Genomic DNA, 24741 nt, shown 5'->3' on the forward strand with positions numbered 1-24741 from the left:
AAAGCTCTGTACAGAAAATAATTATTTTTAATAATAATTAAGAAAGCAAGTAAATTTAAGTAAATGCACATTCGCATCTTAGTAATAAGTTTTGCAACATCTCAAGCAAGTCAGAGAGTAACTATGAGCACTCTACGGAGCGATTATGTTCCATGTGGTCAATATACTCGGTAATCTTAGGATATTTGGTACAGCGTTAGACTGCAACATGTCTTAGAGAGACATTAGCATGCATTGATTTAATTTCTATATATGAATGTAATTTATAGATGGCTAGTTGAAAATATTGCGTGGTGCATCTTCTCTTTGCTTGCAAGTACTTAAATCGCTTTCGCAAAGTTTGACTTTCTGAAAATAATCAGGGATGCAGCCATATTTGGTTAGGGATGTCTTGACATTGGCCATATGATGATATGCTGTAGAACGACTTCTGAAATGCAGAAATAACTTCTCCTCATGTTGCGTTATTTTCCTGCTCATTAGATTTTGAGAGGACTCAGTATGTCAGATGAGCTTTAAGAACAGAAGCAAGGGTGTGTAAGTACTCTGCCTTTATAAATTGCGTGATGAACATTAGTTTCGTTAAAAATTTAACATAATTGTAAATATTTATTACAGATATTAACATAAAAGAGAACTGCTAAGAGCTTTTAAAATACTGAAGTAAAAGCAAACGTATGTTATCTCAAAGCTGTTTTTTATTGCTTCTGAAGTTGAAATGGCCGAAAACTTTTAATTAGTATTCATGCAAGACTGTCCATGAAATATTTTATTTATAAGAAAGGAAAAACACTTATTTTAATCAGTCTTTATTATACACTTGACTGTAAAATGCAAAATGTCTTAAAACTATATTTCATTAAGTAAAGTAAAACGAAGATTAAAATTTTCTTCAGGTTCTTCTGAAGACAAACTTTTGGAAAACATTGGTCGTGCTGTGGCTTCCATGTGCTTAACATGGTTTCGTAAAGCACTTAGATTCCTGGGAAACACTGTGGAAGAAATGTGGCTCAGCGTAGAAAATGTGCGAGTTGCCTCATGTGAAGAAAGAAGCTCTCTGAGAGTCGAAGCTATACCTGACGGACCGTTACAGGTATTATTTCATATTTATTTCAAAAATAAAATTTAAGACAAATATAGTTTCAGTAATATAGTTGAGAAATTATGCTACGTATATAACATGTGCAGTGATGAATGTGAAAGTAACATTAATTTTCTGCATAAAATATTCCTTTATAAATAAAATGCAGTCTTTCTTTATAATACTTAAGAGGTAATTACCATAAATAAAAATATAACTATTTTAAACATATTTTTCAAGGAATTTGAGAAGTTATTATGCTTTGCATACGGGTGACTGGAAAGCGTTATCCTAATTTCTAAATTTTCCTGAAAGCATTAAATAGTAAAATAAAATACGAATTAGCTAACACGGTGATGTAAGTATCATACAATGTTATGAAACTAGTTTTTAAAACGTGAATAATCAGTTAAAATTAATGTTAAAAAAGAGATCACCAATATAGATATCATACTAATTTATATAATTTTATATGTCGCAAAAATTTCACCTGAACTTTGCAGTAAATTAGGGTTAACGATACGTAATAGAAACGTTAAATAAGTACATATGTGTATGAAAAAACAAAATGTTTAACTTTGGTTATCGGTGAATATTGGAGGTTACAGAAAAAACTCCATCTGCATCCGCATGTATGAAATTCGTCTAATAGACTTGGTGTTGTCAGGGACTTCTAGAGGTCTAAGCAGTTTCCTAATATCTTTGATAAATTTTGAATAAAACACATAAAATTCCGGCAGTCTTACAGTAGTTATAATATTCAACGAAAACTGAATAGGTCCAGACCCCGAAAGTCAATACAAGAATGTGCTGTATAAGAAAGGCCAGTTCTGATATTTTTATAACAGAATCGCGTATGAGAAGCGGAAAGGCTAGCAGTTAAATATTCTTACGAATTCAAATTTAATCTTTCAACACAATCTGTTAGATATTTATGTGATGGTTCACATATAGTACCTGATCGATGTTTATGTTTATTTTAACTAACATTTATTCTAAGTTTAAACTATCTTTACTGTCAAGCCTTACTTTCCCCTGGAACTGCCAATGCCAGAGTATGTAAATTTTAGTAGAACGCGCAAGGATTCAAATTTATCAGCGGAAGTATTCTGAGTTAATTAGAAAGGAAACGAGTTCGAAGTGTGCTTTCTTGCTTCAAGAGTGTGGAGGTGGCTAGTTAGAAATTGAAGAACCGCGCGTTTCGGCCTATGTGCTTGCCTCGGCAAATATTTAATCTTTCAACGTAATATTCAGAGTTTGCTGAATTATCAGCGGTACTTTAGAACGCCGTGAGGTTAGTTACGTTTAGAGAGCCTCGTAGTAAGTCTCTTGTTATTATTTCTTTTCAGGTTCTTATTTTTATTTTACCGCCGGGTCGGCGTAGTTTGTGAGCGTCAAGAGCACGCATTTGTAACTTCTAAAGTTGAATAAAAAGGGACTTAAACCCTTCTCAAGACTCTGTCTAATTTCCAGTTTCAGCCGTCACCACTTTGGTGCGTGCAGGTTGGAGGCGCGCAACTTTACATTGGCGCCCGAACACTTGTCGAACTGAAATGGCCGAAAATCGGATGGAAGCCGCGGGACAACAACAAGAAATGGCAAGCCAATTGGAAGGATTTGGATACCTGGTCCAGACGTTGAGAGCGTCAATCAAGCCAAATGTCAATTTCGACGGAAAAAATTGTGGCGATATTTCTAGAAAGCATCGACAATTACTTTCAACTCTACCCTGTGCCTGAAAGACAAAAAGTTGTCATCGCCACATCTGCACTAAGAGGACAGGCCGCGCTATGGTGGAAGAATATAGGCAAATATTTATTAGGGGAATTCGGAAGCCAGACATATACATTTGAAAATTTCAAAAAATCGTTAGTAAAGGCCTTCCCCATAGTGAAAGATCGAGCAAGGCTAGAAGCCGAACTATATAGTTTCTATCAACGGGATATAGAAGAATTAACGGACTTTATTCTGCGAAAAATTAAGCTGACGGATATGCTGTATGGGAAGAAACCCGACGCGGAGATTATTGAAATAATCTTACCAAGATTGTTACCTGCTATTCAAGATTACTTTGAAATTAGAAACCCAAGCACATTGCAGGAGCTCTTCGAATTGGCGGTGAAGTTTCAAAATCGCAGAATAGCGGAAAAAGCTAGAGGGGCATCGTATTCTCAAAGTACCCGAAGGCAATCTTCAAATGAGCAGACCAAAAATGCAAACCGCTCTTATGGGGGAAAGAGCTATCAAGCTAACTCATCGAACCTCGAAGGTCAAGTCCCAAAAAGGAAATTCGAAAACAAACGTCCGCGTACCCAGAAGGCAGAAGTTGAAAGGAAAGCTTTAAACGAGTAGAGGGGCCTGTGAAAGCGAGGTTCCAGACCCCGAAAGTTTAAAAAAAACCCTCAAAAAGACATTTAAATACGGTCATCGTAAAGAACTCACATCTACCAATTATACAAGTCCTGGTTGGCGATGTACCAGTAGAAGCCCTCATCGATACGGGAGCAGAAGGTAATTTTATGAGTGAGACATTTTTCAAAAAGAATTTTTATAAATTACGATTATTTAAAAACAAAAACAGAGAAATTATAGCGGCGCAAGGAAAAACCTGTCAATGCATCGGGAAATTATCATTAAACATACAGGTAAAAGGAGAAAGCCTCAAAGTATTAATTTTTGTAGTAAAACATTTGCAAAATCCTCTTATTTTAGGTATGGAGTTTTTAAGGGCCGCGAGGGCCAAATTGAATTTTCAGGACAGTTCTATTGCGCTGGAGATGGACCAAAGGGTGGTGGAACCTGTGGAACAGCCGCAAGTTGACCTTAGCCATTTGAATGACCATGAAAGTCAAGCCATCCAGCAACTGGTGAGTACTTTTTCAAATTTGTTTTCAGAAAGGCCTGGTAGCTGTCAAATAGTTACGCATGAGATACAGTTAACTGCCAAAAAACCTTGTAGGACTAAACCGTATCGTTATGATAAACAAAAAGACCTAATCATCGAGGAACATATTCAGGAAATGTTAAAGAACAAAATAATAACGCCCATATATAGTGAGTACGCGAGTCCAGTCTTACTATGCAGAAAAAAGAACGAGATTCCTCCTTCGGATAAAAGGGCTTGGAGGTTTGCTATCGATTACAGAAAACTGAATAGTATTACTAAATTCCCAGTTTACCCTTTGCCGGTTATAGAGGAAATTATTAGAAAGATTAAATCTACTAGATACATGACTACTTTGGTCTGGCTACTATCAAATAGCTATGAGACCCGAAGACATACACAAAACCGCGTTTATAACAAAATCGGGCACTTATGCATTTCTACGCATGCCTTTTGGGTTGTGTGGGGCCCCATCAACATTCCAGAGAGCTATGGACATTGTTCTAAAGCCTGTCCTAGGAAAATCGACTTTAATCTATCTAGATGATATAATTATAACGAGTAGTACGTTGGAACGACATATTAAAGATCTAGAAGAAGTGTTTAAATTTTTAAAAGAGGCCGGTCTTACAATTAACGCCTCAAAATGCAAGTTCGCAACTAAAGAACTTAAATATCTGGGTTGTAAAATTTTGCAAAAGGGTATAGAAACGCAAGATTCAAAAATAAAAGCAATCAAGAATTTCCCACCGCCCAACACCGCCAAGAAACTTTCTTCTTTCCTTGGGTTATGTTCTTACTATCGGTCATTCATAAAAGATTTCGCTAATATTGTTGAACCACTGTTAGTAATTAAACGATAGCAGAGTAAATTTACGTGTACAGCGGAAGCAAATACCGCATTTGAAAGGTTAAAAGAAACGATCATCAATGCCCCTGTTTTGAAATTCCCGGAGGGGGACGAAAACCTGGAAATTGCAGCAGATGCATCGGACTATGCTGTGGGTGCGGTTCTTATGCAAAATAGCCATCCTTTGGCATTTTTTAGTAAAACGTTGAATAAACACAAAGGCATTATACAGCTACAGAGAGAGAAACATTAGCCGTATTAATGGCTGTACACATAATTCGAGTTTATCTCGGCAAAGTGCCAGTAACAGTCTTTTCGGATCATGCGGCTGTTGGTAGACTTTACTCGGGGAAAAACCTAACGCCCAGGTTAATAAGATGGGCTTTAAAACTCCAAGAATATAATCTAATAATCAAATATAAACCGGGTAAGGAAAACTATGTAGCTGACGCAATTTCTCATATAAAACTGGACGATGAAGGTAATGAACTTAAATGTGCTGTGTTGACTTAAAAAATTTTAGATTCTAGAGATAAAATTATCGCTGAACTGAAAGCTGATCCTGAATTTGGAAGTATCTATGCATATTTGAAAGACCCCGAAAGCTTTGAACATACAGATACCGATGTGATAAGAAATAGAGCAGAAAACTATGAAATAATAGATAATTTATTATTTTATACGAAAACAACAAACGAAAATCTCGAGTACAAACCAGTCATCCCAGCCTCGTTCGATTAAGCATTTTGCAGGAATTACACGACGCGAAAACAGCGGGTCATTTAGGGGTCAGAAAGACTTTAAAAAGGGTACGCGATGCGGTATATTTCCCGCAATTATACAAAATAGTAACTGCGTATGTCAGGTCCTGCAATCAATGTCAGTTAATAAATGATATTAATTACAGCCCGGCCAGGTAATTAAATAGCATTTGGGATACATTTCCGAATGAAATTTTAGGCATAGATATTCTTGGTCCTTTCCCCCAGAGCGAGTTAAAGAAAAATCGTTTTCTTTTAGTAATTGTAGATCATTTTTCAAAATGGACAGAAATTGTTCCACTTAAACGCGCGTCAGCCAAAACAGTCGCAGATGCATTCTTACACAGATACATTTTAAAATACGGTGCACCGATAAAGGTCCTTAGCGATAACGGTAAACAAATCATTAGTCAAATATTTGAAAACATATGCACTGGACTTGGCATACGCCATAGCAAAATGGTTCCGTATAGACCACAGGCAAACATAGCAGAAAGAGGTAATAAAACATTGTAAAAATAATTCGCAGTTACGTTAGCACACATCACAAGCGCTGGGATGGCTACATAAATGAGTTAGCTTATGCTTTAAGAACGGCAAATCACGATACTACGGGAAAAACTCCAGCAGAATAATTTTTAGGCCGAAATTTAATTACGCCTTTAGATAAATTATTCTTTGTGCAACAAAGAGAGCAAGAATTTAAACAGAAAGATGGGCAAAAACTTATTGACCAGGCGCTTAAATGCTCGGATACGGCAAGAAATAAGCAAAAAATATATTACGATAGAAAACGCCGTGAAGCAAATTTTAAAGTTGGGATAAAGTATTGAAGCGGAAATTTTCTTTATCAAGTGCCCCAGACAAATTTACGGCAAAGTTAGCTCCAAAATTTGAAGGCCCCTATGTAATTCAGGAAATCAAAGGAGTTGTATTGTACCTTAAGAACGAGAGAGGGGAAATCTGTAAAGCAAGTCCCGACCAGGTGAAAAAATACTATAATCAAAATGATTTTGAAATCCTTAAAAGTTTCTTGCAGGACTCAAGCGTAAAAGAAGTAGAAGGTCCAGAAATAACGTCACCCGTTCCACCACCCAAGAAGCAGAGAACTGAAGAGAGACCTAGCCCTTCTACAACGACGGTACCGAAAAGAAAAAACGAAAACTTTCAGACTCCAGCATTGAAGAAAAACAAGAATGCAAAGCCACCGCGTAAAGAAACCTTGGTAAAGAGGAAAACACCACCTACAACGTATCGCAGTAGAAATTATACATCAAGGAGAACGCTCCCAGGGCCAGAGATTCAGGTGCAAACAAGGCCGCCGTTCCGGAAAATAAAAAGACAGCAGGAGGAACGAAAAGACCAGCAACAACAGAAGAAATTCAAGAATGACTCCAGACCGGAGGACGCAAAGACCAGCTGTCCAGGGGAAAAACGAAAAAGACAGCAATCCGACGACTACTACTCCAAGAGGCCAGCATGCAGAGGACGAAAAGGAAAAACTAATGTGGACGACACTCGGAGGTAAGTAAGGAGAAGATTGACGTCCATGAAACCTATAACGTGGGAACAGTTCTGCCAGAAAAGAATGACGGAGTTCCAATCATCGGAAACTCAAAGATAAGTTAAAATCTTCTATAATTTTTTTTTCTTTTGTTCCAAAATGCTATGCGTAAATACGAAGTTCTATGTTTTGACGAAAGTCAATGTGTCTCGGTTGAGACTTAGTTTTGTTTAGACTTAGTTGCTAAGGCAAAAGTATTATTTTCTTTCAGTATTAAATCTAAGAACAAGCAGTTTCTGTTGGTCGAAAGACTAATTCTGTTATGTTAAAGCCAAAATTTGGCCGAAGATAAAAATAACTTCGTATTCTTGTATTAATAAGAATTTTAGTTTCAGTGCCGCCAGCTTGGCGAAAAATGAGTAAAGTAAAAATTTACTTTTCTCTTATTCATTTTATGGTAAATTGTAAAAAATCATATGTATTAGAATTTTGTAAATATACGTAAATACAGTAAGACCCCGCTTAACGCGGGGGATACGTTCCATCGAAGTAGAGCGTAATGCGAAACAGCGCTAAGCGAGGCTATCTTAACATGTAAATAATGGGGTTAGGGGAAGACGGATAAAAGATGGTTAGACATTAAATTTAATAATGTTTTTTTAATAAAAATAAAATCAAACATTTATTTCTTACAAAAATAAAAACAATATAAACGCATATACTTTTAAAAACAAATAAAATTATCGGTCAGATCATTCAGTCTATTCTGGGTTTCCAATTTTCTGCCTTTTTGTTAAGAAGGCATTATGATAGATTGGCTTAATGGCAAATTGCGTTCAATTTCGTCGTCAATCCATATAGACAGTCGTTTTTCCATTTCCTCTATAATGTTATTTCTAGAACGGTAATTCTAGTTGCAGAGCTTGACGTAGTTGCAGTTGCCGATGACAGTATTTTTTCTTTATTCTTAAGAATTGTCCTTATTGTTGAAGTTGCCAAAATCAATGCAGCACTAATTTGAGATTGACGTTCACCAGAATCTAATCTTCTAATCACTTGCATTTGAGTTTCCAGTGAAATGCTTTTTCTGGTTGCTTTCTTTTCTTGTTTTTTATTATCACCCATGATAAAAACTAAAGATCATAATATTTGTCACTGTATTAATCGTTATAGTATACAAATTTAAACTTACAATAATGTCAACAAATGTTTCAAATGATAAAAATGCGTCCACCAAGCAAGAAACACAACTACACTGTTTCGGATATGTTATTTGGAAACCTAGCGCTGCGCAACCCGGGAGAATCCCCGGGTTGAAATAAAAGAGCGCTAAACCGAAACAGCGCTAAACGAAACAGCGTTAAGCGGGGTCTTACTGTACTTGAAAGTTATGTAAAAGTAAAATTTAGTCTAGAAGCATAAAATTTTAGATGCTAAAAGTAAATGCTTAAAAGCAATGAATTCAAATTTAAGTATTAAACTGTAGATAAAATCATGCTTTAGAGCGAAAGCCTGCATGTCTAAAGATGAATGAGGGGGAAGTTAGAATGAATGTGTTTTGTAGGGTTCTCCACCTACACTTGAATTTTAAGAATGTTAAAGTAGCTCATCGAGTTGTAGAATGTCGAGTAAGGTGTGTCTATTTGGTCGTTGAATTCTAACAAATCATTGTGTTTAGGGGAAGTGTTGCAATACTAAAACACGAATATTCCCGTTTGACACCACATATGGTGGAGAGCCAGGGTAAAGTTAAATTAATGTTTGAATACTTGAATGAATGTGAATTAAGCAGTAACTAAGGAAAATAAATCGTTTAAAAACAAAAATTTATTCAGTGTCAAGAAAGTGTAAATTATAATGTATTTAGAAAGATACTGACACTTATTCCTTCCAGATACTGGAAGGAAAAGAACAAGATTGATTGCTGAAGTCCAGGAAAAGTTGCTGTAAGAAGAGAGATTTAAATAAGTATCTACAGAAATTTAGTATACCTTTTGTGACATAAGATTTTTTTATGTAAACGAGGCTCTTAAAAGTTAGTTCAGAATTGTAGAAACTTTACAACAGGTCGCTTGTAGGACCTGCTTCCAAGTTTTCCAAATTCTGGCAGCGGCAAATGTAGGGTTTATGTTTATTTTAACTAACATTTATTTTAAGTTTAAACTATCTTTCCTGTCAAGCCTTACTTTCCCCTGGAACTGCCAATGCCAGAGTATGTAAATTTTAGTAGAATGCGCAAGGATTCAAATTTATCAGCGGAAGTATTCTGAGTTAATTAGAAAGGAAACGAGTTCGAAGTGTGCTTTCTTGCTTCACGAGTGTGGAGGTGGCTAGTTAGAAATTGAAGAACCGCGCCTTTCGGCCTGTATGCTTGCCTCGGCAAATATTTAATCTTTCAACGTAATATTCAGAGTTTGCTGAATTATCAGCGGTACTTTAGAACGCGGTGAGGTTAGTTGCGTTTAGAGAGCCTCGTAGTTAGTCTCTTGTTATTATTTCTTTTCAGGTTCTTATTTTTATTTTACCGCCGGGTCGGCGTAGTATGGGAGCGTCAAGAGCACGCATTTGTAACTTCTAAAGTTGAATAAAAAGGGACTTAAACCCTTCTGAAGACTCTGTCTAATTTCCAGTTTCAGCAGTCACCACTTTGTTGCGTGCAGGTTGGAGGCGCGCAACTTTACAAACTAAAGGGTTAATTTGCTTTAAAATATTAATTTGGTAGAGAGGCTTGTAATTTATAAAGCCTCCTAGATCTCTACTAATATGACTACATGAAAGAGTATAAGACAAGAAGAGAAACAGTGTTTCAATAATAACAGCATTTACATGCAGATGGAGCTGAGGCTAAGTCACAACTATATGATGAAAAATTAAGGTCAAATAAAATCTACACCTAACAATGTTAAGAAAAATTCAATAATTACGAAATTCGAGGCATTGATAACAAGAGATATATTTTAAATTATTTTTCCAGTAAGAGTCTACTTACTGGTAGAAATATGTAACGGCTGAATAAAAAGAGTTTCCTTCAGGAAAGACTTTCGAAGCTTTCCTGAAATCTAAATATAGTCAGAAAATATGTAGTAATTACAGTTCACTTTTAGGAATTTCATAACTGAATATAATATGACTAAACGTAGACGTACCTAAAAACTCCTAAGTTACTTGTTTTACTATTCATAAAATATAACTACTCTTTGCATGTCATTTACTTCACCTAATATAAATGAAAAAGGGATGAATGACCTTGCGCAAACTTATTGAAACACGAGTAGAACTCAAAGAATAAAGATTCAATAATGCCTAATATTTGCATCATCTTACACAGAGAAAGTTTTATCGATGAAATATGTTTCGTAGCATTCTTCAATATATTATGATGTTAGTAAGATGCATCTTTTTCTCATGTTCCACACTATGAGCAGTTTTATCAGTACTTGTTAATTGAACCATTATCATCAGAAAGGAAAGCATGCAGTTGATGTTTTGTGCTTCCTGACTTATTTCTGAGGTTTTTGGAACGATTGTTATCCTGTAACTATACGGTGTGTTAATAAATGGTGATTCAAAAATATTTTTGAAGGGGGAGTGTCCTTAAATATTGCGTAAACTCGGTCTAGAAACATTCCCATCTCTGAACAGATAAAACATAACCAAACTTCTGTACCAAACAAATATTGTAATGAATTAAAGACATTCTTCTGTGTGATTGTATGGTGCAGAGATCAGCATATCATAGCGACAATCTAAAGATCCAAGTTTAAGTCCTGGCGAGTGAGTTCAGTAAGATTCTTCAGTCTTAGTAATGCATTTCGCAAAAAGTCTTTGAAATTCCGTGCAGGAAAAATAAACTTGACACCACTAGTGTAAGAAAAATAAACTTTATTTTTAAGTATTATAAACTTCAGTACATTCATCTGCGCAAACTTTGTTTCAAACATTGCATATTCCAATACTCATCTTATTTCGTATATCCAGGCGTGTTTCTGCTTGCAGTGGAATGGGTAACTAAGAGGAATTCAGAGCACGGTAACAGAAAAAGCGCGTCATATTCATTATGAATATATTAGCAAGCATACTATTATAAATAAATCAACAGTTTATGTTATTTTAAGCACCTTTGGTATTTAGGAATGTTGCCTAAAATAGGGAATTTCTCAAATAGCTGAGGGTGCTATCATAATTTTTCACTTAGATATTTCTCATAAACTATCCCGGTCGTAGAGATATAGTTCTATTTTCGGTTTTCTTGCACTCAGAATAAAGAACAATTTCAGGCACTTACGAGGCATGCTTTGCAGTGCATTACCTATCAGTTTGAATTTTATATGTTTGACTACTTTAGTGTCTTCAGATTCGGTCATTCTTGAATGACACAAAAATAGTTAATATGTATTTAGATCCTTGAAATAATGAAAAGAAAATTTAGCTATGAATTTGAAATACGTCTGTAATATGTTATTTGTCACTGAATTGAACTATGTCTGATATTTTCTCAGTAGCAGAATTTTATATAAAATCAGTCCCAGACATCGACATTTCAGAAATACAAGCGAAATGACACAGTACAGGAAATGCTAGTAACATTTCCAGAATGACTTATGCCACTGCTCTCCTAATCTTTTTGATCGTGTAACCTTGAACAAAAAACTTAATAATGCGAATCTTTTATTGAAAGAATATTTTCGATATTTACACACGCTTTTATGAAATTGCGTATTAACAAACATTAGTTAATTCGATTTTCTGCAAACACAAAATCCTGATTTATTTAATTTAGTATTTGCAGTGTAATTAAATTGAATAAATAGAACTTCAAATAAATTATGCGGGGAATAAACAGTGAAAATATAATCTTAGTATGAGCAGTCGAACTAAGCATATTTTATTACTTTTGAATGATTTGCTTAGTTATCAGGTTCTAAATTCAGTATATTTGCATACGTATATTCCCATACATAGCAATGAAATCAGGTCTAAATTACAAAACTCCCACATTTGCATAAATTCAAGCAAAGTTACCTTGTTTTCTACATTTTTTGACACAAATACTTATAGCTAATTAGTTAGATTTACTGATAAGTTATTTTATGTTGATTACCTTTATTGTCTTTCTCGCTTTCCGTCTTCCTGCCAGAATGCTAACTTCTATTTCGCGAGTATTCAAATGAGGTAGAAAGAGGTAGTATTTAAATAAAAGATTGTAGAATTAGAGCGTGTTCCCCCTGCTGATGGCTACGTTGTTAGTTTGATTCTCTCGATAGCAGTTTATCTGTGCGTTGCGTTATTCTAGTCATTAGGCCTTTTCACACCGATATTACATATGAGCCAATTTGCGCGTTATCTTTCTGTGTAGCCTTTGGGCTAACTTACAATGTAGTTAGTTAAATTCTTTGCTTTGAGTTACGCTATAAATGCTGGCGGGTTCTGTAAGCATGTGCAGTGCCTTCTATTAATCTACTGATTTTAATAAAAGGCTCTTTTACACCCATTCCAAATCTTTGCTGTTTTTTCCAAGAGCTAACGATAATTAGCTTCAGTATTCCAGAATTGTCATCTTGTTTATGTTAGCAAAAATGGCGTCAAAACTCTGTACTGGCGCCCGAACATCATTCAGAATAAATGTCTCAAAATTCTGAATTTAGTCTGGTCCTCTAAACGTTCCACCAGCTATAGTTTAGCCCCATAGAAAGTTTTGGATTCATTATGGATAACATGAGGGCTGCCATGAAACCCGCAGTCATTTCAATGGGAAAACTTCCGTAATTAACTTCCTTGAACAGCTAAATTCTCATTTTGTACTGGATCCAAGTGCTCGAAATACAAAAAGTTACAATCGCATCTGCTGTCTTTAGAGGACAAGCTGCCAGTTGGTATAAATGCACTGGCAAATTTGTGATGGGTGAGCCTAGGAGCGATACCTACATAAATCAAATGTTTAAGAATGCTCTTGTTAATGAATTTCCATTGTAAAAGACAGGGCTAAGCTCGAGTCAGTGCTGTTTAGTAAATTATAATTTAAAGAATTAACGGATTTTATTTTAAGGGAATTTCAAATTTTAAATTTGTTTTGCGGCAAGAGGCCGAATGAAAAAAAAATATTCAAATTATCTTGCCTAGGTTCCTGCCGCAAATACAAGACCTTTTCGAGCTAAGAAATCTAACGATATTGGAAAGTTTATTCGAGTTAGCCACAAAATTCCGAAGGTAACGAGTGGCGGAGAAGACATGAGTTGCTAAGTGAGAGGCGAAATGGGCAAATTTTCAGACCTGCGCCTCAGCAAAGGGTACAGTTTGGCTAAAAGAAACATTTTGATGACAGAAAGAAAGATTCAGCCGGGATTGACGACAGCCAAAAATGAATGTCAATAGAAAAAAAGGGAGAAAATAATGCAAAAAATTTAAACCAGTAAGGGGTACTGAAGATAAGAAAGTAGAATTATCCCAAAGGCCAGAAAATGTCTCTAAAATTCAACTAAATACAGTGGTTGTTAAAAATTTGGCATTATCAGTAGTGCAGACATTTTTGAATAATGTTCATGCAGCCGCATTGATAGACACTGGGGATGAATGCAATTTTTGTTCAGAAACGTTTTTCTGTAAATCCATTAAGAAGGTTTAGACAATTTAACATAGTGGGAGCAAAAGTTATTGCGCCCAAGGCAAGCAGTGTTTATCTGTAGGAAAGTCAACATTGCACGTGCAAGTAAAAAATGAGCAACTTAAAACCTGTCTTCCATGTCGCGAAAAATCTTCAACCTGCCGTAATTTTTAGGCATGGATTTCTTGAAGACGGCAGGTGCCAAACTGAATTTTCAGGCATATATTATGCAGCTCGATATGAAGAAGCTAAAAGAAAGACGGATGCGACCAGCGGTGATTGAGATAAGCCATTAAGGTGCGAACGAAAAAGAAATAATGGAGAAGATAGTAAGCTTGTTTTCTAATTTGTTTGATGAGCATCCAGGCCACAGGCAGATTGTGAGACATGGTATAGATTACGGGTAACGCGACTCCTGTAAGACCAAAACCTTCTCACAGCGTTAATGTAAAACAACGAACAATATAAGAGCATTATGATACCATTACACGTCGAACAAGTATTCATTTAGAAGTCAAACAACAAAAGTCAGAGTTATATATTTTCAAATTTTCACAGGACTAGTTTCGATGGTTTACCGAACCATCATCCTCAGCTGCAAAAGCGCAAATGAATGAGATAAGATATTATGATTAGATGAGAAAAGATAAGAAAGAACGGACAAGCTTCAAGCTACTGGCGCCATCTGTTGATGAAGCCAGAACTAAAACAAAATTTCTTTAAAGGCTGAAGGCAAAGATGGATTGGATTATCACACTTTCAAGTTTTCTGCAGCCAAAATTATTCAAAAAATATCTTCCATTGGTGAACTAAATTTTCTAGATGCATTTCACATTCAAAAAAATCTTTCTGTTATAGTTAACGACCCTAATTCTAATACATCTTTGCCTTCAGCCTTTTGAAGAAATTTTGTTTTAGTTCTGGTTTCATCAACAGATGGCGCCAGTAGCTTGACGCTTGTCCGTTCTTTCTTATCTTTTCTCATCTAATTACAATATCTCATCTCGTTCATTCGCCCTTTTGCAGCTGAGGATGATGGTTCGGTAAAACCATCGAAACTAGTCCTGTGAAAATTTGAAAATATAATGCTGATTTTTGTTGTTTGACTTCTAAATTATTAGAAGAGCATATTCAGGAAATATTAAAAATTAAAATTATAACACCAAAAGTAATCCTTACGCTATCCCTGTTGTACTGCGTGGAACGAAAAACAATCTTCTACCAACTGACTTCAAAGCGTGGCGTTTTGCAATTGGTTAGCGAAATCGTATCACTAAGCATCCCTTCCCATAATTGAAGAGATTATACGTAAAATTAAATCGAAGCGGCCTATGACGATATTAGGTCTCGCATCTAGATATTTCCAGAAGTGTGTGTTCGAAGTTCAGATTTCTGAATGTTTTGTAACTCTAAATTACCTGCAATGTCAATACTTTTATCCTTTCATTATAACGTACTTACAAAATAATTCTAATTCGGTTAACTACTTTCTTTCATGGCGTAGCAACTGTAATAGCAGGCAGTGTACAGAGTAATTAAAACGAATTTTTTTTTTTTTTTGATTTTCTTTAAACGAAAGATCTTATTTTTCATTTTATTTTAATTTTTGTTTGATTTTATGCATAATATGGTAGTCATGAAGAAATATTTCAGGGCTATAAATGGCTATTTTGTAACTGGGCTTTATAAAATTATTTCGCAATGTTAGATAAGTACAGACTATGATAATTTTACATAAACGTATATTTCTTCAGAGATTGCTCTATAACAAGCTTCCATAATTGTACATTTAACGGATAACTATATCAACAACTGATTTATAAATTGCATTTAAATGGTTGCGCTTGTAATTTTGCTACAGTTAGCAATGTGTTTTTTATTTAGTCACCCATTTGTGATCATCCCATCGGTTTGTTCAAGTATGGGTAGCAAATGCTCTGTAAAGAAAAAGTACCGAATTAATATGTACAGAAGTTTGTTGAATTGTATTTTTATATCTCTTAATGATTTAAATATAACCTTTGAACTTGAAATTTGCCTTCCTTAACTGTTTTCACGCATGAAAAGATAATAGTCAAAAGGATATTTTGTTTTTTTAACTGTGCCTTTCTTTGTTCACGAAGTCTAATAATGGTCTTAATAATAGTCTAATAATGGTCATGCGGATAAAATCATTAATAATAATAATTGATTTCATATCCTTTAGTAATATGAAACAAACTGAGTGACTGACTCTCCAGATTTTTCCCGAGGTACATATGATCCCGATTCCCATTAATGACTTATTCATTCCATGGCATATTCCCCTGATCAGAAATACTCGTGTAATAGAAAATGATATAAATACGTAGTCTATTTTTAACGATCTTCGTACAAAGTGTTTGAAAGAGGTGACTGTAGGCTATATTTCCTTAACTATTAACGTGACACGTGTACTTTTATTGGTGGAGAATTTTTAGATGTAAAGGTTTCTTAAATATAATACCGTTTTATATGACACCTTCCCCATAGAGTCAAAATTCCAATTTGTAAACTACTCGTCATATTTTTAAATGGTTTACTTTCGCTCCGGAAAATTCTTGGAAGTATTAGGGAATGAATTTATCGATATTCATTACGGCTCACTTTTCAATGCCTATCACCATGTAAACTTGAAACATTCCCCTCAGATTAGACAGAAATTATGTACTGAAAGTAAGTTGCTTACATAGTGATAATTTTCCGTAACGTAGCACTCATTATTAAGTAGTTTTCTGATAATTAATTAATATTAGTTAGGTAATTAGGTAAAATATGAATTGCCTGCGAAATTTATAGCTAAAAATACAGAACGTTTTTTCTTATTTTGTTGAAGTGAAATGGGTGTATTATTTCTAGAAATATTCTTCTTCGGAGAACATACCAAAAGTTAGATTTTATATTCAGATTATATAGTTTCCCATTTGTATTGGCTGAGTGGATTGACCTAAGTCCTTTCAACATAACCAAGTTCAACCGCAATCACTTGAACTCAGTTTCAGTTTTAGATAAACAATTTAGAATTCTTAGACAGATAAGAGCATATATAACAAACACAAAGAACAGAAATATATATATCACAAATATTTCTTTTTAATATTTCCGTACGTTTATACACAAATTATGACATATGCCAATACATAATACATTAAATTCGTTAGAAAGGCCGTACTTCAAGCGGCTCAAATAATGAGTTTACACTGATAATCACCCTCTATAAACATCATCGAAATATTAAGAATTTGATTTGCACGTTAAGTCTTACGGTACTTACTGAGTCGTCTTCAGTTTCTGGGGAATGCAATTTTACGTGTTCCTGACGCCTTCCTTGGGTTCATTCCCCTCATGGGCTCACTGTTTGTGAGTACGGGTGGGGCAATCCCAAGGTACCTAGCACTTCAAGGCATCATGCGCTTGGTGAGACAAGGGTCATAATCTGAAACACTAGTAATCTTTCTTCGTTTCCTTTTAAACTAATACGGAGAGTCGTACCATCTTTACAGTCGGAAGCCGATACTCTAAATCTTCTAATGCAGGAACTGATACTTTTACATCCGTTTCTTCTACGACACAGTTAAGAGGAGTTTCAATGTACACTGAGAGTATGTGATAATTCACTTCTGCTGATTATCAGTTTAGGGACGATCCATCGTTCATAAATCTTTCCTCGTTCTCGGTAAGAAACACAGTCCATCTCCTGCGCCTTCCATCTTACGCACTTAACTAGCTGGGAAAAGCTTGAAAACACACTAAATAACAATTAAATTCAGTTGATCGTCATACACAGGGCCGATACATCTTCAGTAAATCTTTCTTCAACTCGCACGTTCTTCTGGTCATCACATTATTATTCGCATTGCCGTTATTTCTGTACCTTTTTATATTACTTATCATTAGCACTTCCTTTTCCTTTTCATTGTTTATTTTTAATTTCGCCTAACTCCCGAGAATATCTCACTTAGATCACTCTTCCCTTTTCTTTTAGCTTCTCTAGTCTGTTTTTCTTTTCTTCGTCCAGTTTTGCTGCAATATTTTCCGCTATTTAACTCTTGAGCTAATTATTAATTAAAATCGACTTCAGACGCAAGCAAATCTCACATCATTTTGAATTGGTCGAACGATTTGTCAAATTATCGTTTCCAAACCTATTACAAGAAGGCCGAAACTCTTTTTTTATGCACTTTGCTTTTCCTCTTACTTAAGAAAGAGGTACTAACGGATTTTGTAAAATTTCCTGCCCACAGATTACTCGAAACGACTGTTGAGAAATAATAGGCGTAGTATACAGTCTGTATATATTTTATTTCTTTAACAGTCTAACGGCAATTCAACAATAAAATGGCGTCATGCGTAATAAAGGCATTTTTTAAGCGACCACTTATATCTAAATTCCTGCAACGTATTTGTTTTCGATATCTATCAACTTTCACGACCTTTAGACCTTCTAACTATTTCGACAATCAAGCACAAAGAAACATTTTCTTTCAAAATAACGTTCTTTCATTTGCGCCGAGGCTTTGCGGCTCCGAAGCGATTTGGATTAGTAGAGTGATAGGAAGAACTACAAAGGAAGGGATCATTAATTCGCCACCTTTTCTTTGTTTATTTTTTCCTCCGGCTTTCCCAGCATTTCCACTATTACACTCAAAATTACTCTCCTTTCTTGGAGTTAGAATAATTTAACGTTTCCTGCTACAAAACACTATCCTAGAAAACAGGCTGGCTGGCCTTCACGATTTTTACCATGTGTAACCTAAATACAAGTGAGCTTCCTTTAGCCCTCTACGAAGGAATACCTCTTTATGCGCAGACAGCTGCAGCATGTCTCGACCTCGTAAATTTATAGTAAATACCACTCCATTTGCAGTATTGAAACTTTTAATAAAGCCTTTTACCTTATTTTGAGAAATTTTATTATTTCAAATACAACCTTAGATAAATACTTAAGCAAACAATCACTGCTACCATATTTTTTGGTCACTCCGTATATGTGATTATTATTTTACGGGATAAGAATATTATATTATTATTCAAAGAATATTCAGTGCAATCAAATATATATTTTTAGAATTTTTACATTTATTAGTAGACTGGAATTTAATTTTTCGATTTCACAAAATTCTATTTGTTAACTTTTTTAAATTATTGAGAAATCTTACCCAAATATAAGGTCAAAAGCAACTCAAAATACTTTTGTATCTAATTCAATTTTACTATAAGAGACTCATTTGTGAGTGTAAAGCTGTCAGATATTGCAACATTGTAGTGGCACGTAGCTCCCATATTGTCTAATTCACTAATTCGATCTGCTTATTAATACATACAATTATTATAATTAAACTTTAAACTATTCTTACTCAATCTGTAATTTTAATCACTTGCTTATAGTTATAAATTAATCGTTTACTCCACGAATTCCACTCCTAAAATATTTTTAAATTATTGGCGTGTCCGCAACGTCTGCAGCGGAGTCTCCAAACAATTGCGCCATGGCCACACATCACATTTCGTTATGCCATGTCAATGTTGCGAACCATGTTAATGTTAATGCTACAAGACGTTTATCAGCCTTTCGGCCTATCAAGTATTGTCATTGCAAGAGACATAAAATGCTTCATTCCTCCTTCCTGTTGCTGGACAAATAGCCAAAGATCTGACACTGGGTGTTTCGTATAATCTTTATCTTTCAAATTAAAATAAATTACTTTACACACTAATTGGTTTAAGTTTAATAAACTTTCTTCTTAATATTTTATATCTTCATCTTACTTTTTGTTGATGTAGCTATATGATAAAACTTACAATGCATTTAGTTTAAAATATATCGAAATTATAAGTTTTATGAATAAAATTGTTTTAGTTATTAAAAGAAGTTTCTAATGCCATATGTTACGTACATAACAGTTGAGGTTTAGTACTTTTATCATTTAGTTAAAGAAAACCTATTACTGATCTGAAGAAAAAAAAAAGAGTTTATCTATGGAAAATCTGAGATCACTTTCACACATATTCTTTCAATATTGCCGTTGTACTGCATTCGTAAAACATACCTTTAAAATTACCTTAAATAATTATTAGTTGATTATTTTGAAATTTGATATGAATTCTTTTTTTTTGTAAATTTCCGAGTTAAAAAGAATCAAATAAATCATGTACGCACTTACGTTCCTATTTCTGACAAATTACAAACAATGAAATCGAAAAAATCATTTTAAAAATTAATCTCTTTCAAGTGATATTTGAAATAAATATTTAACTACCTCTTATATAAAATAGAAAAAAAATAAATATTTGCTTCATTAATGGTTCAAAGTGGGAGCTTTCGAAGATAAACAGTTATTTTTCATTTGCTTCGAATATCATCATTTTCATATTTTCTCTATATTTGATTTTTGTTGGCATTATGAAGGAAATCTTCATTGCAGTGAGTGGCGCCATTCATCTTTGCTACGGAATATACATAATGCGCTCGCCATAATTGCGAGGATAAAAAACTTGGAACTTTTTCGCCGAAACTGACGTACTACTAACGTCTCATGTTTTTTTTTTTTTTTTACTTCGCCTGTTCGTTGCCGATGTTTGGCGTCGACTCGTGTAGGTGTGTAAATGTTTAAATATTTAGCCTCTCTCGGGATGTGATTTCCTTTTTTTAAATGTTAAACAAGGTTGGTTAGCTAAAGTTTGTGATTCTTAGGCCTTTCTAATGACCTACTGATGGAGTCCTAATGGCGATGAAACACCGCTATATGTATGCACATATGTAGGTTTGTATAACTACAAGTATACTGTAAACCTCATACACTGATTATAGGCGTGCTCAAATCTTACTTGTAAAATTGAAATTTGTAGTTTCAAAATTAATTACATAGAATATTTTTTCAATGATGGTTTTCAAATTCTATCTAAAATAAACAAAAGCCGCATATTGAAATTCTCTGTGCACCATTCAAGGGGGGGGGGTAAACTTAAATATGTGGTTTATGAAAATCTATGTACGAAATAGGTATAAAAAAGAATAACATCTAGAAGCATTTGCTTTTGATAAAAAGATAAAATTACACTTTAAGGCCCATTTCATATATTTTCAGTTGTTTTCAGGAACGTTTTATTTCATTTGCATAGATAGCAAGAATTTGCATGTGTAAAACTATTAGTATGTAACAATAAGAATAAAACACTCGAAGAAAGATAATTCAAGTAATTTCCTGAAATAATTTTCAAAACTCCTCCAGACGTTGATGAATACTCACCTTGTCATATGAACATTGAAGAACTGAATTCGTTTGTAGTAAGAGAAGCAATTAAATAGAAGGAATTTGAAGAGATATTGCTTTAATGAAAAATTCAGATCGGTACTTGAAATGATAATTCTTCTTCTGAATTGTTTTCTTCTTAAGTCATTTTTGATAATTATATGAATTCAGCTCTCACAAACTAATACTCCAGGCATCCAGTATTCTCAGTGTTGTTTTATTGATCTCTCACATTTTGATGCCATGCTTCGGTTCAGATCTCTTTTAGTACCGATGATAAGATCAATTATTTGCTCCACCCGTATATACAGTTTCTTCCGTAGATCTAAGAAATTCATGCAATCACAATTCCACCGCATACGATTGCATATAGATGATTTTAATAAGAGCTAGTCTCATGCTAAACTATTTAACGAATTTTGTGGTTGTAGAGACATTAGGAGTTTTTGGAAGCCAGAGAGATGAAAAATTAACAACCGCCTTCGCTGGGAATCGAACCACGGACCTCTGGAATACCGGCCCAGCGTGCAGAACCACTACACCATGAAGGCACGCTAGGGAAGTGGGAGAAATACCTTATATGGTCATTTAGATATCGCAAGGGTGTCGCTTTCAGTTAATAAATTTAAATTCTTTAGATGTGCGGTATGATTATTCACCCATTATAATACGCTGTCGCACACGAGAGGCAGAAACTTCTAAGGGCTTACTTTCTTCTAAGCTCTTCTTCTTTCACTTCTATTTTAAATATAAAAAATGATAGGCTTAGATATTTTAGCTTTCTTACAAATGTATAAAACTAATTTTTTGTTCGAACGTTTAATCTAACTCAGTATCATGTACGCAGATATTTACTGTAAGCCTTTAGGATTTACTCAAACAAACAGCAGTTAAAGATATAAGGTATTTCTCCCACTTCCCTAGCGTGCCTTCGTGGTGTAACGGTAGCACGCTGGGCCGGTATTCCAGAGGTCTGTGGTTCGATTCCCGGCGAAGGCGTTTGCTAATTTTTCATCTCTCCGGCTTCCAAAAATTACCTAATGTATCGTGGCGTTCGGACTAAAAGGGTTGTGGATGATGATTCTCCGCACCCAGGATTTGGTGACTAGGTTCCCTAAAACCCTAGTCGTCCTTTAAAAAAAGGGGAGTATATAAGGTATTTCTCCAACTTCCCTAGCGTGCCTTCGTGGTGTAACGGTAGCACGCTGGGCCGGTATTCCAGAGGTCCGTGTTTCGATTTCCGGCGAAGGCGTTTGCTAATTTTTCATCTCTCCGGCTTCCAAAAATTACTACAAAGACATTGCTTGCAAAAGTACAAAGCATGTTTTTTAAAATTGAGAATGCGTGTTTGGTTAGAATGCCATTACCTTAGTTGTAAATAAGAAAACGGGTCCACTTCTATATATGCAATAAACTGTCTTTTTCGGCATTTTCCTTTAAATACAAATTGCATTTTTTGGACGCTTTTGTTCTCTTATTAAAAGATTATCACCTGATATATGAATGAGACCTCTAAACACAAGTAGTTGGACTTGAGTTCAAATTCTGGCAAATGATAGATGTATATGGGAAATTAAGAGTTTTTCTCTATGTTCTGTGATCCATTTTCTCTCAGAAAGTTCTTCCCGGTGGCATTTTTTCCCTTAATCAAATGCCCAGTCATATTTTGGTGTGTATTTAATTATGGCAAAGCACACGAGGGCTATCTGCCTAAAGGGAGGGATGCCTTTCGTGGAGGACTTTCTAAGGGAAACTGGCTCGTATACACGTTACACATGGGGAAAACCACGAAAACGCCCATGCAGCCAGCCCGTTCGCGGGATTCGAACCTCAGACCGAACTACCAGTGTTCAGCGTCTTTACCGCTCGGCCGCTGGTGGGCCCAGTCATATTTTGTTATAATTCAATAAATCCAAGTCTAATTAAAATACTGTAAGGTATTTCTCCCGCCTTCGTGGTGTAGTGGACAGCACACTCGGGGCGTATTCGAGAGGTTCGTGATTCGAATTCCGGCGAGGGCATTGCTCATTTTTCACATCTCTTGCTTCGAAATAACCTAATGTCTCTAATAAGATTGAAAAGAATCATCATTCATCATTAGTAATTAATAAAAGCAATTAATAATTATTAATTGATAATAAGAATTAGTAATTAATAATTATTAATAATAATTAATTGCTGACCACTACATCACGAAGGTATGCTAAGAAGGCGGGAGAAATATCTTATATACTCCCCCTATAAAGAGAGACTGGGGGATTAGGAGATCCACCCGAACTAAAAGGTGATGAATGATAATTCTTATTATTAATTATTGATGAATGATGATTCTTATTATTAATTACTAATGGTGATTAATTACTACTAATTATTAATTAATAATAATTATTATTAATTAATAATCAATAATTAATAATTAATAATAATTATTAATCAATAATAATTAATAATAATTAATAATTAATAATAATTATTAATAATTAATAATTAGTAATTAATAATTATTAGTAATTGATCATCATTAGTAATTAATAATAAGAATCATCATTCATCAATAATTAATAATAAGAATTACCATTCTTCACCTTTTAGTTCGAGTGGATCTCCTAATCCCCCAGTCTCTCTTTATAGGGGGAGTATTAAGGTATTTCTCCCGCCTTCTTAGCATACCTTCGTGGTGTAGTGGTCAGCACATTCGGCACGTATTCGAGAGGTCCGTTGTTCTAGTCAAGGTGAGGACCTTGCTCACTTTTTCTTCTCTTGTGCTTCAAAATAATCTAATGTCTCTACAATATTTATGCTTTGTTTAATATGTACAAACGTAAAAATCTTTAAGAATTTTCATACAAATTTTATATTATCTGAAAGAACGTGAATCTCAACTGAGTTAATGCAGTAAATGAAGTTGATAGGGTGAGCTGAGTGCATATCGCAGGAATTCCACTTCTTACTAGAAATGCAACAGTTTTTAATAAAATATATGAAAAATATTAATACAAATTTATTTAACCCAACTGCCATTTCTCTCCCCTAAAATTGCAAGAAGGAAGAATTATTAGATTACATATGTGTGTAGAACAAACTAATTAAAAAAAACTTTTTGCTTTTTTTTATTTTCATTCATTTGGGGGGGAGTAGTTATTAAATTAGTGATATTAGTGTAGTAAAATAACTTTCAGGTTAACTATTTGAGGACATTATTTTGTTTTAAGAGAATATTTGTCATTACAAGTATGGTTAGTTGTATGCATTTCTTCAAAAATATTTGCAATGTATTAGTGCAGAAAATTATTATTTGAAGCCCAATATTTGCATCTCATTTTTTAATCCTCATGCGTTTTAAATAAAAGGGTCTATATCCATCGATAGTATAAAGGTATTAAGAACCTCTTGAAGTCAAATTGTCCATTTAGAAGCATTCATTTAAAGAAATAGTTAACAAATTGATATACGTAACTCGCAGTTAATATCTTGAAATCAGCAGCAAAATATCTCATAATATCTCATAATATGCTACTTTCCTGTACAAGAGACTTATTTTTAAGGTAAAACATTTTCTTTATTTACTTCATAGCTGAATATATATCCCGATGCATCACAGAAGCTTTTGATAAAATGATGTAGTTTTAGGTGAGCAAAACTATTACTTTAAATAATAACGATAAATATTACAATGAATCCTAAATATAGATAAATGTAGATAATATATGTGGGGAAATTCATTATAAATAGTTTGCATGTTAATCACATTTCGCAGATTGACATTTTTTAAGCTGAATGTTTGTTTAC

General features: G+C 34.4%; 1 protein-coding gene across 2 annotated transcripts in view; it reads left to right on the forward strand.

The window, feature by feature from the left end:
• Window positions 1-24741, forward strand: part of Gycalpha99B (guanylate cyclase 1 soluble subunit alpha 2) — a 424202-nt gene that overhangs the window by 169622 nt on the left and 229839 nt on the right. For both annotated transcript variants that reach the window (XM_035359312.2, XM_085809001.1), the window contains exon 5: window positions 897-1093. In XM_035359312.2, coding sequence (XP_035215203.1) covers window positions 897-1093 — 197 coding nt within the window. The remainder of the gene's footprint in view (window positions 1-896; window positions 1094-24741) is intronic.

The sequence above is a fragment of the Stegodyphus dumicola genome, chromosome X2 (assembly GCF_044657685.1).
Source record: "Stegodyphus dumicola isolate Sdum_Otavi_A_Nest chromosome X2, ASM4465768v1".
Lineage (NCBI taxonomy): Eukaryota > Metazoa > Arthropoda > Arachnida > Araneae > Eresidae > Stegodyphus > Stegodyphus dumicola.